Source organism: Pipistrellus kuhlii, unplaced genomic scaffold (genome assembly GCF_014108245.1).
Source record: "Pipistrellus kuhlii isolate mPipKuh1 unplaced genomic scaffold, mPipKuh1.p scaffold_m20_p_11, whole genome shotgun sequence".
Classification (NCBI taxonomy): domain Eukaryota; kingdom Metazoa; phylum Chordata; class Mammalia; order Chiroptera; family Vespertilionidae; genus Pipistrellus; species Pipistrellus kuhlii.
This window is the reverse complement of record NW_023425416.1, coordinates 27,990,468-28,008,238: the sequence shown is the minus strand read 5'-3', so window position 1 is coordinate 28,008,238 and position 17,771 is coordinate 27,990,468. Positions and strand designations below refer to the sequence as shown.

At 56.5% G+C, this 17,771-nt stretch overlaps 1 protein-coding gene across 1 annotated transcript in view; it reads right to left on the bottom strand.

The window, feature by feature from the left end:
* Positions 1–8,236: 8,236 nt before the first annotated feature.
* The window catches only part of KY (kyphoscoliosis peptidase), a 39,349-nt gene continuing 29,814 nt past the window's right edge, over positions 8,237–17,771 (bottom strand). Inside the window, exons 9-11 of the mRNA XM_036431397.2 lie at positions 13,275–13,463; positions 11,800–11,990; positions 8,237–9,270 (exon numbers count right to left, since the gene is read on the bottom strand). Of these exons, the coding sequence (XP_036287290.1) occupies positions 8,375–9,270; positions 11,800–11,990; positions 13,275–13,463 (1,276 nt within the window). The 3' untranslated portion in view covers positions 8,237–8,374. The remainder of the gene's footprint in view (positions 9,271–11,799; positions 11,991–13,274; positions 13,464–17,771) is intronic.

Here is a 17,771-nt window from a genome sequence, read left to right as displayed (position 1 = left end):
GCCAGTTGGCACCCTGGCTCATTTGGACCAGTTGAAGGCCATTACATCTGAGGGAAGGGCCTTTTCAATGAAGGGGTCCAATAATGTAACAGTGGCTGGAGGAGTGCTGAGTTCCTGGTCTCTGGAGGGTTCCAGGAGAGGCAGGGGAGGGGGGCTGGTGTTGGAAACAGGTTTCTTCTTGTAGAGCCTGAAAGCAGTGACATCTGTGATTCCAAGAGGGGCTGGGCCTTTGGATTCTTCAGGGAACAGTACCTCCTCATATTGTGGTGACCACTGTGGTGTGGTGGGGATGGCAGCCAGCCCTCCCGGAGCACCTGCTGTGTGCTGGGACTGTTCTGTTCTCGGGGTGTGTGTGTGTTAGCTTATTCCAGCCCCACAAGAAACTTCCATGATCAGGCCCTGAGTGTCATCCCCTTAGCTGCCAAGGAAGCTAAGACAGGTGGTGGCAGGGCTGGGGTAGCACTCTTCATGGTGTGTCCCCAGGGTCTGAGCCCAGGCCCCCAGCCTCAGGACAGCCAGAGCTCTGTGAGGAGGTCTCCAGCTACCTGCAGGGCTTCCCCAGTCCAATCCACGTTAAATGTGAAGGAAAGAGAGCCTTCGATCCCACAGTCGTGGCTCCTGACTGCGCAGAACGGCTTTCAGCCAAACAGGGACCAGTGGCTGAGTCCATTCCAGAAAGAAGCCCATTCGCTTTTTATTTTTCCTTTTTATTGAATGAATTGGAGTGACACTGGTTCACAAAATTATACCGATGTCAGGTGCAATTCCACAACACATTGTCTGTACACTGTACTCTCTTCACCACCCCATGTTGAGTCTCCGTCCATCACTGTTTATTCCCCATACTCTTCTCCATCTCTCACACCCCCCCCCCCCCATTAACTTCTTTTAAAAATGGTCTTTTAACACTCTCGCTGAGCTTTGAAAATGTCATGCGAAGCTTTGACTGACAGTGGGCTTCCTCCCATGCCCAGGTGACCTCTTCTCCTCGTTGTGTTTCTCCTGGGAGACGGGAAGGGGATCTGGTGCCGATGAAATGGGTGCCCGCGCCTGCCTGGTGCCCACGCTCGCCCCAGACCCGTGGGCAAGTGACCACAGAGGAGCTGGGGGTCGGGGGACGGCCGCCAAATGCCTCTGACATCTTGGCTACGCTACATTTTTCATAATATCATAAAATGTTAAATTTCAGACCCTCTGGGTGTACACATGCATACAGATACACACACATCGCTAAGTGCTCACTGGGCAATCTGCAACTCTGCAGTCATTTTGCATTAAATAATCATTTCCTCATTTCCCCTTATCACAGTGGTTTGTCCATATGGGAGCTGCCCAGGCCCCTCGCTCCTGACATCTGGGCTGCATTAATGATGCTGCCCAGTTGTTCCCGGTCACTCACGGAGTGGCTTCCCGCTGCCCTCGCTCCGCAAGCCTGTCCACAGAACTCCCTGCCCGCCCCCCCCCCCCCCAAAAAAAGGGGCAGGCCTGGGTCCCGCCACACAGCCAGGGTGAGATGATGGCTGATGCCTTGTGTCAGGGAGGCAGTCAGCCGTCCCTTGGATGAAAACAAAGGATGCCAGCACGCCCTGAAGGCAGAGGGTCCCTGGGAGGAAGGGCTCTCCTCCGATCGATCTGTTGCCCTGATTGCTCGTGTGCCAGCCAGGTGGCCACTTCTTTCTTCCTGGAAACAAACATTTCCCACGGGCCCGCTCTCACTGTGTTAGTTAGTGGGGGGGTGGTGGAGGGGTGAAGGAGGAAGTAACTATTGAATATTTAGCGGTTGTAACTTAACAGTCTTTTTGGTCAACAGCCATGCATATAAGTCCGGTGATGTGGTCATTCATTTTTGAAACGACAAATGGATGCTCACTTCACACTTACTGATCACTTATTCTAAAGGCAACGTGTTGTTTGATTACGGAGATAAAATAGCAAAGGAGGTTGGCTCGGGCTCCCTCCTCCTGGAGCAAAATGGGCATTTGTGTGCCAAGGAGGGCACGTTGAGTGGCACCTCCTGGAGCCCAGAAGTGGTCAGGGGGCCTCCAGGGCGTCCCTGGACCCACGTTTGCGGGTTGACTGGCTGTCAGTGGGCTAGGTGGCTGGGAAGCCAGTGCTCGCCCACAGATTGGATCAGATCAGATCGGATCGGAACCACCTCCTTTGTTATTTTGGTCTCAGCCTGATGTGGCTGCCTTTACGTCAGGATTGGCAAATGCATGGCACACCTCACCCTTCAATGGAGGGGCTGTGGCTCGCTCGCTAATCACAACAGATGTGACCTCAGAATTCTTAACCCAGTGCTCCAGGCAACAGCGGCCAAACATCTGGAGAGCTGGTGTCAGGGAAAGGCATGAAACCCCTGGCAGGCCCTGCCCAGGTGTCCTTCTCGTTCTCAAACCCCCGTGACTCGGCTTGGCCACCGGATGTGCCAAGAACCTGGAGGCTCCTTGTCACCACACCCTGCAGGCGTTCCCTTTAGGAGCAGCCCTGAGGATGGCCTGGCTCAGAGAAACCGGCTCTGACTGTCCCCTGGAGCGCTGTTTTCTAAGCGAGCAACTCTGCTGGAGACAGTCCCACGTAGGGTGGGAAATGTGTATGCATTTTGCTCTTAAATAACCAAAGACTTGCCATTCCACAGCTCTTTCCTAAGACAGCGTGTTCTCCTGGGGTTCAGGAGCTTTCTGCAGGAAGGCTTATGTGTTTGGGCTCTGTCTGGGTGGGCGCAGGTGGGGCCAGCAGACGCCCTCATCTCTATCTGTGTGCTTTTCAACAGGAGCACCGCGTGGAGGGCATGGGATCTCATTGAAATGGGATTGGGGGTGGGGGAAACCTGGGCAGGAACCCTAACTAGATTGAGAAAAGGAAATGCCACAGAACTATTCATGGCCCCAGGAAGGCCCTGAGCGCCCACTGCCGCCCACCTTCCTGGGGGCACTCTGACTTACAGGGTGTAGCTTGCTCACTTTCAGGGCTGCACCTCTGCACCCAGCCTCAGGCCCCTCCCTGGCTGTGGTGCTCAGAGCCATCCCACACACTGTCGCCCGAGAGTGAGGACTGCAGCACCTAGCCTCAGAGCCCCCCAAAACGAAGGGGATTCTGGGATGTTTCCTGCCTCCAGATTAAAACCAGTTTTTGTTCGAAGACCTACCTCTCCATCAGTGCCAGGGACAAACGAAGCCTTCTCCGTAGGCGGGTGGCCAACTTCTGGAAGGCTTTCAGGGAAACCTTGTCTTAACACGGCCGATAGTCCTGGAGTTCACATGAGAGCGGGGAAGCCTGGGGCAGGTAGGTGGAGGGTTCCTGCATCACAGGAAGCAGTCACGAACGTGGAACGGAGAGATGAGGAGGGCTTGAGTTATGGCAAAGGCTGAGCCATGGAGTGGACGTGGAATTACTAGTAGAAGAGGTCAGAAATGAGCCATAGCCAGCAGAGACCAGATTTCACCATTAGGGGGCCGGGTGGGATGGGGGGAGGGGAGAGATGGAGTCACTAGTGGCCACCAGCAGTTTAACTTAGTTATTTTGGTTATTTAAGAGCAAAATGCATACTTATTTCTCACACTGTGTGTGTGGGACTGTCTCCAGGAGAGTTGCTTGTTTGAGGGATGGGGAGGCACTTACTGCATTGGGAGCCCAGGAGGAGTTGGAGGTAATTGGGGACCCCGAAGGAGTTGGAGGTGATCTAGGGGAGAAGGGTGACTTTGGTTCAGTATCTTGACTCTGGGATGCCTGTGAGACATCTGAGGGAGGGCATCTGAGCTGCTGCCTGACTTTTCTTTTTCTTTAGTTCTGCCTGCAAAATCAGAGAGAAGCAACATCGTGTGGGGGGGCTGTTGCTTCCCCTTTGGTCCTAGGCTGGGCCCTCCCCAGCCCTTTGCCCTCAGGCAAGAGAGAAGACAGCAGCACCTTCTGCTGGGGGTGCCGGGCCAGCCCTGGGCCCAGCGGGGCCCTTCAGATGTTCCGCAGCTGACACGCCCAGGTCTGCCGCCCACCAGTGCCCGCTCTCCCAGACACAGCATCACAGGCTCTCCCGCCTGGAAGGAACGTTAGAGGTCACCCGTACCAGCCCCGGGTTGGCATTTTCAGAGCGTTCTAATAATCCAGGAGTTCCTCCTCTTAGTCACGCGAAGACTGTTTCCTCTGACTCCCCTGAACATGCTGCTGGAGGCGGGGTCCTCCCTGGGGGCCTCCATCCTAAGGAGAAGCATGCTGGGGCTGCTGCTCGCGGATCTGGCAGCCAGGGCCACGACGGGGCGGGTTTGGGGGGGGGGGGGGAATTCTTTTTGTCCTTGACTGCACAGCGAGGAGAATGGTCTCCATGGTGACGGCAGCTTCCTAGAGGAGTCTATAGATTTTCATTTGCTATATTTCCCTAAATGTCTAATTTATGAATAATCTGTTTAGAAAGCCTGCTGGAAAGTTCCTGCCTGTATATGACTATCAAGACATATATATTTATATATTCAAATGAAAAATACGGAGATAGGCATTTGGGGTAGATTTTTTCCCCCCTCTCCCACTAAAAACAGAAATTCGGACTGGCTTTAAAAATTTCAAGTTAAACAAGATTCAATGAAAGACTCACTGCCTTCATGTTCTTCAAAGGCATGTGAGCTGGGGAGGGGCGGGAGCTAACCTAATTACATTTTCTTTAATGTGAATTAGCTATTTGCCTGACATGCCATTTGCATCTCACCACCACGTTTAAATGGTTGGGACATTGATTTTCCCCCCTCCCATCCCTAGGGCTTCCTTTGAACATGAAAGTGTTTCTGTGTGTGTGTGTGTGTGTGTGTGTGTGTGTGTGTGTGTTTCCCCTTCTTGTGTGAGCAGTGATAAGAACAGATCGATAATTACATTGTTGGATAAAAATGAATATAAATTTTATTGAAAAACACCACCAGCAACAATGTGGGAAAAGCATACTCAACAGCCACCGGCCCACACAACTCAATGCACGCATAATGAAAAGCAATCACCTCGGAAAGATGCCCAACTTAGTCATTCCAAAGGAAAAGAAACGATAGACCTCCGATCGCCTGGTGTGGGACACAGATGCACACCGCGCCCGAACGGTGCCCACTGGGAGGGAGAAGGCAGTACCGCTCGTCCTGTGTTTGCCGTAGGTGGTCCAGGGCGTTGTGAGAGGAACTGGTTTGGAGGGAGCCTGGTCCTCGCAGCGTGGCTTCTAACAGGTTCCCACTTTCCAAGTCCTTTGAGAGGAGGATGTCACAGACTTTCTTGGCAACAACAGGAGGAAACAGTTCTTTGTGTCTAGCCTAAATCCTTCATGCTTCAGTTCATCTATTTATTTCCCTTTGATCTCAGCAGGCTGGGTGTGTGGAGTCTGTCCTGGTGGGACAATGTAACATTGGGGAACTCACGAGGATCAGAATCAGACAGAATCAGACTGAAAACGAAGTCCAGCTGTGCTGGAGCCGCTTTCCAAACAAGCTGAAAAGAAGTTAATTGCCTTCACGGGTGTAGCCCATTTGCTCCTGCATCTTCCATCCCTCTCTCCTTCCTTCCGTCCCTTCCAAACCCAGAACCCAGGGCACCTTTCCACCTGCGGCCTGAGGGCTGGCCATCCTGGACTTGCCAGCTGAAGCTCTCTGAGTTTGATTGGCTTCGGTCCTTCACGGGCATAGTAATGAGTGTGGTCAAGGCTGTCCCGTCCTGTCCTACATCCAGTGTCCCTGTTCCAAGACTGGGATTTCCTGGCCAAGCACGCCCAAATCCTATTATAGTCCGTGCCTTCTCGCCAGGCTGTCCCCCAGGCTCGCTTCACAGCTTGTGCGTGGCAAAAGAAAAAAGTGCTTGGTGTGCACACGAGAAAGCACTGGGAAGCCACGAGAGAGCACCAAGTGAATGTAACACACACACATCTCAGCAGCACTTAACAAATTCTACAGGAAAACCCTGGCGAGAGAGCGGTTCAGCCTCGCCGAGGTGTGCAGCGACGACAGTTCTGCACGTCGGACACTAGGGGGCGCCCGTGCCATCCCGCCGACTGCTTGGGACTCCAAGCCGGGGAAACAAAGGAAGGGGGGATTTTGAATAAAAGACTTCAAAAAATGCAACCCCCAAATTCCACCCTGAGCAGCATGCGTGTAAAAATTCATGAATATGGGATTTCATTTCATGTATTTTTACTTCAGTGGGAAAGAAATGCAGGTGATTTTCTGGCTGTGTGTCTACAGCTGTCTTTACAACGGGGGTGCATGGTTAATTGAGGGGGGAAGGGCAGGCGGATGCCCTGCAGGCGCTTTGAGAGGCTGGGCCTCCATCCTCTCCAGACAGCTCCCGTTTTGCTGGGTGGCATCCTCGGCGTGGTCCAGCATATATGGATTGGGAACAAGGCTTTTAAAGAGATGCGTGTCCTTCTCAGCAGGAGGCGGCCCAATCCGGGTCCAGTGAGTGACAGGAGTCATGGAAGGCACTTATTATTTTGATGAAACAGCACATTCCTTTCGGCCCATAAAAACCAAAGGTGTGAGGAAAGGCTGTTTCCAGGGTGTAAAGGCCCCTCCTGCTCCCCGGCCCTGGAGCACAGCCATTCCTTCTCCAGGGGCCTTTGTGCATTCTGCAGGTGAGTGACAGGGTGCTGAATGCCTGGGTGGCAGAGCCTGCCAGAAGGCACTGGATGGAGGCCAGGGCCGCTCACCCCCCCACCCTGTGGGGTGCTCCCCTCATGTCCCACGGGTAGATGATGGACTGACGTGTTGGGAGCCTCGAACTTCAGGCAGGTCTGGGTGAGGAGGCTGCTGCCATCCACCCTGAGCCCTAGGGTGAGGGGCGGGGCCCCTTTGTTTCCTGGGTATCCCCAGCAGGTGCCTGATGCTGATGAAATGCCCCCACAGACATGGGTGGAATGCTACCCCAATGTGAGAAGGAAGGCAGAGGAGGCTGAGGATCCCTGGAGGACCCTGGCTGTAGCTGAGCCTGGGGGGCAACTGGAGCGGCAGTGGGGGAGGGAGGAAGAGGTGGGCAGAGCTGGCTCTCAGGGGCCGGGGGCACTGAGACAGGCAGAGGACACAGAGCTGGGGAAGCCAGGAGGTCAGCAGGGGCCACCTGGAGAGCCTCTGCTAGTCGGATGGTGTTGCATCAGCCATGCAGGGCCTTCTCCATCCTTCCCTCTCCCCTGCCGGCCTTTCTGCCGTTGCCATGGTAACGCCTGCCCGAGGTGCTGCTGAGGGCCAGCTGGACAGTCTCGGACCTGAGTAAGCAAGAGACTCCGGACTGTTCCCATGGAAGGTGGGATCCCGAGGGCCTCTCTTGTCAGAGAAAGGGAGGGAGATGGGATAGGGACGATCACAGAAACTGCTCCCAGGGCAGGCTGAGGTCTCCCCCCTTCCCCCACAGCTGTGGCTTTGCTGGTGGAGACTCCTGGGGCCCACAGAGCCCTATTCTCTGGGAGCCTCCTTGGCATTGCAGTGTCACACTGCTCCCTCGCCTGGCCTCCGCCCAGGTCTGTGTATAGGGTTATCAGCAAGGCCTCCCAGCGGCCGGCAGGCCTCCGGAGGTTCCCTGCACAGGGTGCAGGCTCAGAGAGGGCCTGGAAGGCCACCCCCAGCTGACAGGCTTCTCTGGGAGCACAGAGCCGGAGGCGTCGGCCCTCACCTCAGCACTGAGCTGTGGATGATGTCAGAGTGGCCTTTGGCAAAGATCTGCCAGGATACCCAAGCGTGGGCACGGGCTCCTCTCTGCTTCAGTCTCCCCATCACCTCTCTGCTGCCACATTTCCACTGTACACAGGGGGCTGTGGGGGCCACGAGCCTGCGGCCAGTTGGGGGAGCTCCCGTCCTCCTCACACCTTTCCCCTCCAAGGGCTCTCGAAGAACAAGAAGCACCTCAGGAAGAGGCAGCAGGAATGCGGAAGATGCTCGGGTCTGGGAGACCAATGATAGTCCGATCTGGGATCCCGGAGTGGGTGAGGGACACTGCGATGCCCCTGGGAAGGGGCCGAGGATGAAAGGCGACTCAGCCTTGCAAACCACGTCCCTCCAGGGCCCCGCAGAGCATGAATTCTCTCACCTTCCCGTGATGAGCGAGCGCTCAGCCTGGCCCGCACCCCTTCCTGCTTCCCCACATCTGCCCTACAACAGCGACAGCAGCGTGCATACGAGAGGGGGCACGTGGGCCGTGGGGTACAGCGAACAATACCGTGGATTTACATAGCACCTTTGTCTCCCAAGGGGCCTTTGCCTCTGTCCCCTCGGCCATTGGAGCGCAAACATCGCAGCTGTGGCAGCAGGGCAGGGAGGTGGAGGCAGAGGCCTGGGCGTGACTCCATGCAGACTCCGGGGGTGTCCTGGGCTCTTTGCCCTTCCCGGGGGCCCTCCCTGGAGGGGGAGGGCGCACAGGGCCTGGGCCCTCACTGGTCGTTCACTGTGTACTTCAGGATGTAGGAATAGAAGTTGTGGTTGGCGTTCTCCAGCACCATGACGTAGACTTCCTGGCAGCCGGCCGTGCTGCAGCTGCCCTCCCAGTAGCCCTCGCCGTTCAGGGTCAGGGGCCACGTGTCCTGCCCCTTCACCAGGGCCTTGGCCACGCCGGGCAGCTTCAGCTTGAACGGGACGTTCCGGTTGGCGGGCAGCACCCCGGACAGGGGCTCCAGCAGCTCGTTGCCCTGCCCCCAGTTGCCAAAGCTCTCGGGGAACACGGGCCAGTTCACCTTGGTGTTGGAGCAGCACAGGAGGTAGTTGAAGACGAAGGCGTAGTTGCCCGGCTCCTGCCTCTTCTTGACGAAGATCTTGAGGGCGAACTTGCCGGCGCGGGGCAGCTGGACCTTCAGCTCCGTCCGCTTCTCCCGCTGCAGCTGGAAGATGTAGCGCCGCTGGGTCTCCGCGGTGACGGGGCCCTCATCCCCGTGCAGGGACGCCAGGACGCTGACGCCCTCCTCCACGCCGAAGCTGACGGAGCAGCGCCCGTCGCTGGTGTGGATGATGGGGTCCGGGTGCGAGGGCTTCCGGATGCCCATCTGCTCCGAGAACCAGCTGGGGCCCACGGGCTGGTGCAGCTCTGAGGGCAGCCGGACCCCCGAGTCCACGTAGTTGCACTTGAGCGTGTACTCCAGCACGGAGCTGTAGACGTCGGAGCTGCCCTTGGCGAAGATCTGCAGCTTGTGGGTGCCCATGGTCGGGGGGTAGACGTCCAGCTTCATCCCGTTCTTCTGGAGGCTCAGCAGCCCATGCTCCTGCTTGCCGTTGAGCATGAACATGAACGGGGTCGGGGCACAGCTCTCCACGGTGATGGTGGCCTTGCCGTTCACTGTGGAGGGAAAGCCAAGGCCAGGTGAGAGGGGGTCAGCCCGGGAGGAGGCGCTGGTACATGTGTAACAACAACTGGCCTCGGGAGGAAGAACCCTGATGTGCAGGGTCTGCCCATGTCCATGGTGCAAATACTTTCACCAGGATGGATTCAAGTGTCCAATGGGATGTCACCACACGTGACATACGCCAACTGCAGCCCACCACGTGCCCCTGCCGCCTTCAGGAGGTTCTCTTTGAGGGAGTGGAAAGCTGGGGTCTCCAGGAAGAAAATCTGCCCCCAGTTGTATGTGCCCACCTCCCTCATCTGATTCACGTTAGGTCCGTGGTTGGCAAACTGCGGCTTGAGAGCCACATGTGGCTCTTTGGCCCCTTGAGTGTGGCTCTTCCACAAAACACCACGGCCTGGGCGAGTCTATTTTTGAAGAAGTGGAGTTAGGAGAGGTTTAGTTTAAAAAATTTGGCTCTCCAAAGGAATTTCAATCGTTGTCCTGTTGATATCTGGCTCTGCTGACTAATGAGTTTGCCGACCACTAACGGTTAGATGAAGGCTGCATGGAGGCCTCGCCTGATTCCAGAGCCGGGGAGGGGCCCAGGAGCAAGGAGGGCCGGGCCCTGGCTGCAGAGCCACCTCTGACCATCTCCTCCTCCACGTCCCGAGCCTCGCCTTCACACCGCTCCCTCCAGCATCTGTTCATCACAGTGACAACAGCTGTCACGTCAACACGTCGCCTTAAAAATGGTTTGGAATGGCTTCCCTCCTGGGGACTGTGCTCAAAGGGTGGGGCTGCTTCCCTGCCCCACCCCCCATCTGCCCCATGCTTCTCTCATGGGGGCATCTAGCCGTGTTTGTGGCCTGAAGATCCAGTGGGTGCACGGGAGCGTCTTTGGCATCAGCCCTCTCTCTGCCTCTACCCTTACCCTCTCAGGCACTGCCAACTCCTCACCCACCTTACACCCCCAAGCCCCTCCCCAAGGCAGGTCCCCTCTCCCCACTGGGCTCTGAAATCTGGCCTCTGTCTCCATTCTCCTAAGTCTTCATGGCTTTCTGGGGAAACCCAGGCTGCAGGCCACACCCTCCCCGTGGGCCGCCACCCTCTCCGGCTTGGTCCTCTTCCCATTCCTCTGAGTGCCCACGGCCATCATTGCTTCCCTTTCCATCACACTACTTGTGGGGCTCTTTGTGCTTTCTGCTGTTTTCTTCTCTACACGCTTTGCCTATGACCTTTCGGTACCTACGGGACACCGGTCCCAAGGTCACCTCCAAAGAAAGTGGCCAAGAACAATAGAGGGTGGAAACCCTCTCCCTTCACTTCCTCTTCTCAGTCAGCTCCGTGGGCAGAGCTGTCTCCGCCCTCAACTGCTCATGGTCCCCTCCTGTTCCACCTCACATCTGAATTGGTTGTGAGGGGCCCTTGCAATTCACGTTTGATGTGTGGGACACTGGCCGGGGCCTGCATGCGGCAGCCTGAGGGCTCCTGGGAAAATATCCCCTCCCTGCGCCTCTTGGGCTCACTTCTGCGGTTACCATCAAACTGCAGACCATTGCCGAGGTCTGGACCCTCCAGCCTGGCCAGTGCCAGGGCCTTCTCCTCAGGACATCAGGGCGTCTTCTCACATCCTCCGGGGGCACTGCCCTTCATCCCCACGACCTTCTCATCTGTTCTTCCCCTCCACAGCATCCCCCAAACCTTGGAGATGTGTAAGAGACAGTCCTCTGGAGAGAGTCCTGTGAGGCCCATGGCACAGTTTTGGGTCCCTGGAGCTGGCACATTATGCCTCATAATGTGCAAACAATGCTGCCATGGGGATGTGGGGAGCAAGGCCAGCCATGGGGACCTCTCAGCTTGGGGTCCTCATGCCTAGCCCCAAGACAGCTAGCTGGAAAAGGCTGGTCCTGCCCCAGGGAAGAGGGAGGTGGAGCAGAGGTGAGCAGAGCCAGCAGCAGCCCCCTGGAGCCTGGCCTGGGACTCCAGGCTCCGGTCTCTGGAGCTTGAGCTCATAGGTTCCCGGAACATGTCCGTCCCCATGTACCAGGATGCCTGCTCTCCTCCAGCTCCTAGGACCCAGCTCAGTGGCCCCCTCCCTAAGAAAGCCTCTCTCCACCCTGGGTCCTGGGGGACCCCTGCCACTCCGGTTAGACCACTGACACAGACACCGACCCAGCCGGGCCAGCCGTGCCCTCTGGCAGGAGTTTGGGGAATGAAGACGGCAGGGCAGTCAACTTCAACCGGGAGGGGGTGCAGCCAGGGCCGAGCTGCCCCTGCTGCTAGGAGCTGAGCAAGGCTCCACCAGTGTGGGGGCCTCAGCCCGGGGGTAGGAAAGCCCTCAGCTCCCTCCATGGCCCTTCTTGGTACATGCTGGTGTGAGGAGGCTTCTGTCCCTGCACCAATGGCTGCCTCAGTGTCCTCTCCCCCCACATGGAGCTCCTGGGCCTGGAAGGACAGTCCCAGGGGGCCCCAGCGCCTAGCGGCACTGAGCAGGCTGCCCTGTCCCTCCAGCCGGCGCCCCACCACCCGCCCGCGGTTACCTGTTCTGATCACGGGCGTGTCCGGGTGGGCGCTCAGCATCCCCTTGTTGTAGAACTCACTCTTGTGGTACATGTTGTTCTCGAACTGCCTCAGTGACTGTGGGGGCTTCAGCAGCTGCCAGTTCTTGTTGTCCGGGAAGTGGTCCTCGATGAACAGGGCGGGGTGGGTCAGGAAGTAGAACTCATTGTAGCTGGAGTGGAGGGAAAGCTGGTCAGCAGCCTCGCAGGGTGCTCAGGGCCAGCTCGGGGTGGGGGGGGGGTTTGGGGGACTTCCAGTGGGACCTGCAGGGACTGCTTTGGGCTAACATCCCCCACCCCCCAGGAGGGGGCCTGCCTGCTCCCTGAATGGGAAGAGGCACCACCTCTAGTCCTGATAAGGATGCTGGAGACAACCCCTTAGTGTCTGCCTCTCGAAACAAGAGCCAAAGCAGGATGTGAGGCCCCATCTAAAAGGCCACAGCCCACAAGGAGCAGAGTTGCGCAGCGGAAGCGTGCTGGGCCCATAAAAGGCCACAGCCCACAGCTGTGCCTGGGAGAAGGGCCCCCTGTTCTCAGAGCCAGAGACTTGAAGGGAACAAAAGGTATGGCCTGTGCACCATGGGATGGAAAGTGCTCAGGTGGGCCGGCCCCATCACCCCTGGTCTCCTTGCTTAGCGTGGGGTCGACGTTAGACACTGCAGAAAGCCTGCTCCCGCGTGGCTCTCTGGGGGTCAGTGATGGGCACCAAGAAGAGAATGAGGAGACTCATCTGAGAGGGGGAGGCTTTACTTGGCCCAGAGTGAGCAGTGCCCAGAGCTGACAGAGGGGAGGAGGCATGTGAGTGCATGGTGTGTGTATGTGTGTATGCACACGTGGGCACACGTGCAAGCTCTTACATTTGTCCTGTATGCGGGGCTGTCTAGATTTAAACGGAAAACATCAGCGAGAGAGACAATGCGCATTTCTCTGATGGATCCGAGCTGCTAATGGACATTACAATCCGCAGTGAATGTCAGGGTCTTCGCTTAAGGCCAGGGTGGGCAGAGCCTGCACTTCGTGTGGCTCAGGGACACACATCAACAGCACCCCTTCCTGCAATCTCCTGATCCTTTCCTGGGAGATGGGATATGGCTGCATTCAGCCCAGAGAGGAGGAGGTGACCTGGTGTCTGGGGAGCAGCAGGAGGGGGTGCAGGTATCGGTATCACGACAGTCAATGGGCCAAAGGCCTGCAGGGACCCACGGCGAGTTAAAGAAGGTCCCCAGTCCTGTCCTTCCTCACACGTGGCCCACGGGCAAAGGCTGGAGGCTGTTAGCTCTCGGGTGGAGGGAGTAATAGGGAGCCAGAGGAGTTCTGCCTTGTGCAGCCCTTCAGTTCTGGGCCCTTCTAACTGGCCTGGAGCTGGAGACAAGGCTCTGGCCCTCCTTCCCTCCAGCCACCTCCTTCATCCTTGGACCACCCCCTATCCTCCTCCCTGGATGGAGACTGGTACTCACAGGAAGGTGAATTTGGAGGTGGCGGTGTCCACCAGGCCACTGCCCCAGGTGCTGTCCAGCAGGTGCCACCGCCCTTCCAGGAACACGGCGTTCCAGGCGTGGTCAAACTCCCCCGAGAAGCTCTGCCCCGTCTGGTAGCCGAAGCCCTTGGAGTAGCCGGGCACCGTCATACACTGTACTCCAGCGATTCTGGGGGCGACAGCGGGTCTGAGAGGCAACTCCTGCTGGGCTGTCCGCGCCGCCCCCCGCCCCCTCCCAAGTCTGTCTGTCAGTGGTTCCAGGCCTTCGGTGTGTCTGCTGTCCCTGAGGCTCGCTGCATTCTTTTTCCTCACCTCTCACAGAGCCCCGTATTTACAGCCTGCGGGCTTTTCTCTCCAGAGCACAGGCCGGGCAGTCCTACTGGTGAACACTGGCTGTCACCCAGATGCCTGTCCTCCCTTGAGATTAAATGTCTCTCCCCAGAGCCTGCCTGGGAGCTCAGCACAGTGAGAGCCACCTCAGGAGCACGGGGACCAGGGGACGGTGGCCTTCTTGAACCAGAGCAGCTTTCCAAACGTGTGTATGACTGAGGGGCGGGGTCTAGGTGACACGTGGGGTATGCTGGAAGCCGGGGTGCAGAAGAAAGCGGAGCTCTATGCCGCCTGCTCAGGGACCTCTTTGTGGGGTGTCAAATGCAGCTAGAGTGTCCAGCCCTGACTCCAGGATCGTTCTGGTTCGACTGCCAGGCCTTAGCATGCATTAAGGTCATAACTGTGGTGGCCACAGGTTTGGAGACCCCCACGGCTGTCCTTGGGGATGTAGAATGCTGATGGGTCTTTCCTGGCTCTTGGGCCCCTTTGGTGGTGCAGCCCCTGGAGCTCACAACTGAGCTGGTGACACTTTCTGGGGCCTGGACAGCAGGGTGTGGGCGCTGACTACAACTGGGAACCTCAGGGGTCACTGGGAAGCACCAGTGTGGGTGTTTCCAGCTGAAATCCTGAGGCCCAGATCTGAGTGTTGGGGACCACCCCAAGGCCACGCCAGAACCTGCAGAGTCCTGGGATGGTCGGCTGTCCTTCTTCTTTGGTATCCCAGCTCCCTCCCCCCCACCTCCCCCAATGGCAGCAGAGGGGGTGGACTGCTGGTCTGACTGAGGGGACACCTGAGCTGGCTGTCTGGGGTCTTTGTGTGAATTAGGAAACGTTGCCTCTTCTTCGAGACACTTTCCTTTCGCTTGTGGAAGACAGGCTTACCAAATCCACAAATCCATGCTCCCCGGGTGAGCATGTGGCCCCTCAGAGGCGGCTCCTTGGAGCACACAGGCTGCCCACAGCGCCGGCCCCATGAACTGACTGCACACCGGGGTCACCAGGCCTGGTTCAGGGAGGAGCCTCTGGTGGTGGGCTCCATCCATGGACCAGGCCCACAGCCTCAGTGCCCGGCAAATGCATTAGTCAACAGAGCCAAATATCCACAGGACAACGACTGACATTTCTTTCGAGAGCCACATTTTTTAAACTTAAGCTTCTTCTAACGCCACTTCTTCAAAATAGATTCTCCCAGGCTGTGGTATTTTGTGGAAGAGCCACACTCAAGGGGCCAAAGAGCCGCATGTGGCTTGTGAGCTGCAGTTTGCAGACCACTGCTCTCATAGGTGCCACGGAGCCTCTCAGGTATGAGGGTGAAATGGCCACACACTCACCAGGAGAAGGGGGGAAATTTCCCCAATAAAAATGAATGTTTAATGAATGGCTAGCAGAATGCTGGATTAAGTATTACTTATCGATAGCTACATATCATTTGTTGAGAGTGAATGAAGAGAGATGAGGACCTGCAGGTGACCACGCTCCATCTTGTCTGGTGCTTTACTTGCATGGATGAGCCCTTCCCCCTTCGCCCCCCCAGCAACTCCCGGCCTCCCAACCCAGGGCATAAGCCGCTCTGCTGGGCTTCCCGATGGGCTTGGCTGTCCCGCAGCCCCCGGGGCCCTGTTGGAGGAGGATTTTGGAAGCACGTGGGGGACAGGGAGCAGAAAGCAAGACACCCTGGATCCTGATGTTTGGATTTCCTGCTGGTAAAGATCAAAACCGACTCTGGGAACAGCAGGGCGGCTCAGAGGTTGGAGGCCCAGGAAGCGGGGCGGGGTGGGTCCATAGGAGGGAAGAGGGCGGCGCGCACACCTGCAGAGCCCTGCCTCACCTCGCTGCGGAGGAGGGGGCTGCGGGCCCGCGGGCCCAGGGGGCTGGTTCCCAGGATGAGGAGATCTGAACATTTCAGAGTCTTAGAGCAAAAGCCAGCGAGAGGGGAGGTCAAAGCAAGGCCAGAGGGGTGAGAAGGAGGTCTGGGTGGGGGTTGGGCCTCTCCTGGAGCGTGGGTGAGGAGGAGACATGCTGTGAAGAGCATTTTGTGAGGTAAGGGATGCTCCTGGAGCAGTGCTAATTGACAGGAGCCCATAAAGCTCTGCCCTCAGCACATTGTGTATGAGAGTGTGAGTGTGTGTGTGTGTGTGTGTGTGTGTGTGTGTGTGTGTGGTGTGAGTGTGGGTGTGGGTGTGAGGGAGTGTGTGCCCACATTCATGGAGGACAGAGGGGGAGGGCAGAGAGAGAGAGAGAGAGTACAAAAGTCACCCGGGATTCTGGGGGATTTAAATTTTCTTCTTTGAACTCCCCTACATTTTCTAAATTTTCGATAATGATTATGTGTTACTTTTGGAATTGAAAAAAAAATGCATACATCCTACGTGAAATTACTTTCTTCAGTGAGTTATTTTCCTTCCTTGCCCAGATGTTTGTGTGTATCGATTCCGAGTCCCTGTGGAGGGAGAGGGGAGCTGGCCTGTTCGCAGGGAGGGGCACTGAGCGCAGCTGCACCTCCGCACCCCTGGTCCGTCAGAGCCACCTGGGCTAGAATCAGGAAGGGAGGCGGCTCCACAGCGAAATGGAGCTAGTGCCGACGTGGGCAGCATGGCCCGTTCAAACTCGGCCTGTGGGTCCTCCTGGGTGATGCTGTGTCCCTTCCCCGGCTGTGTGCCAGCGGGGACCCTCCCATGGAGGGGATGACGTGGAGGTAAGATCTGAGAACCTGCCCCAGCTTGGGGTGCTCCAGGCTGGAATAGGCAGTCACTGGGCTGAGCCAGGCTGGAATGGGCGGTCACTGGGCTGAGCCAGGAGACCCCACCTCCAGAGTGACCTTGCCAGGCCTATCACAGGCAAAAAGAAAAGCTGGCATTCAATGATCTCTAGGGGTTGATTCTCCTCTGACAGGCTGAGGAGAAGATGGGAGGGCCGTGGGGAATGCCCGGGGCAGAATAAAGATGAAAAAGGAAACTCGGCTTTAAGCTTATGCCATGCTTGACTATGATATGAGGATATTTTATTATCCTGGCAGCCATGTGCATGATGAATTGGACAAAGCAGTCCTAATGTAAAGCGTTATTGTTCATATTCCATGATTCTCATGCCAAATTGTGGAACTGGTGATTCCAGCTGCTGATAGTTAGTCAGGATGACCCATGACCATTTCATGTCATCAAGAGATCGCTGATGCATACACCCTGGGCCAAGGACTGCACCAGGCACCAGGGAATTACTATCTCATATATCATATCATGTATCATATCATATCCTACAATATAGTAAAATGTAATCCAAACAGTAAGCTCACTGGCTGCCCTGGAAGTGCTCAGAGTTGGAAGTTGGAAGGGGGCAGATAGGTGAACGGTCACTAAAATGCTAGTTATAGACAAAGCCCTGGGAAACCCAAAGGAGGAGAGATTTGCTGGAAGGAGCTAGGAGGGTTTTGAAGAAGGGGCAAAGGATGAGAAACCTCCTTAAGAGCTCAGGACAGCTGTCCTGGAGCCCCATATACCACCCGGGAAGACCTGTCTACTCGCTCAGGCAGGCTGCAGAATCTTGGGTTTTACCTTTGACCATTTTGAAAATCCCAAAGCCACTGGGACCGGTTTGGCTCAGTGGATAGAGCGTCGGCCTGGGTTCGATTCCGGTCAAGGGCATGTGCCTTGGTCATGGGCGCATCCCCAGTAGGGGGTGTGCAAGAGGCAGCTGGTCGATGATTCTCTCTCATCGATGTTTCTAACTCTCTACCCCTCTCTCTTCCTCTCTGTGAAAAATCAATAAAATATATTAAAAAATTTTTTTTTTGAAAATCCCAAAGCCAACGGTATTAGTTGTGGAGGATCCAGACTGACTCTCTGGGCCTCTTTTCCAACAGGTGAGGAGACGGGTTCAGAGAAGGAGGCTGACTTCCCTGGGGACACACAGCCAGTCAGTGGCCAGCACAGCTTCAGCATTGACTTGTCCCAATGCCCAGTTTGGGAGGCTTGGCCTTGCACTAGTCCTTTTGTTCACCAGGTTATGTTTTAAGCTATAAATGGAGGGGTGGTATACAGAGCAAAATGAAAGGGTGGTTTGCTGTAGTGATGTAATTCATGTTTGATGGATCTGCAAAGGTGGGGGACGTTAGATGTTTCTTCTGGAAGACCTTAGGACAAAGTCAGAT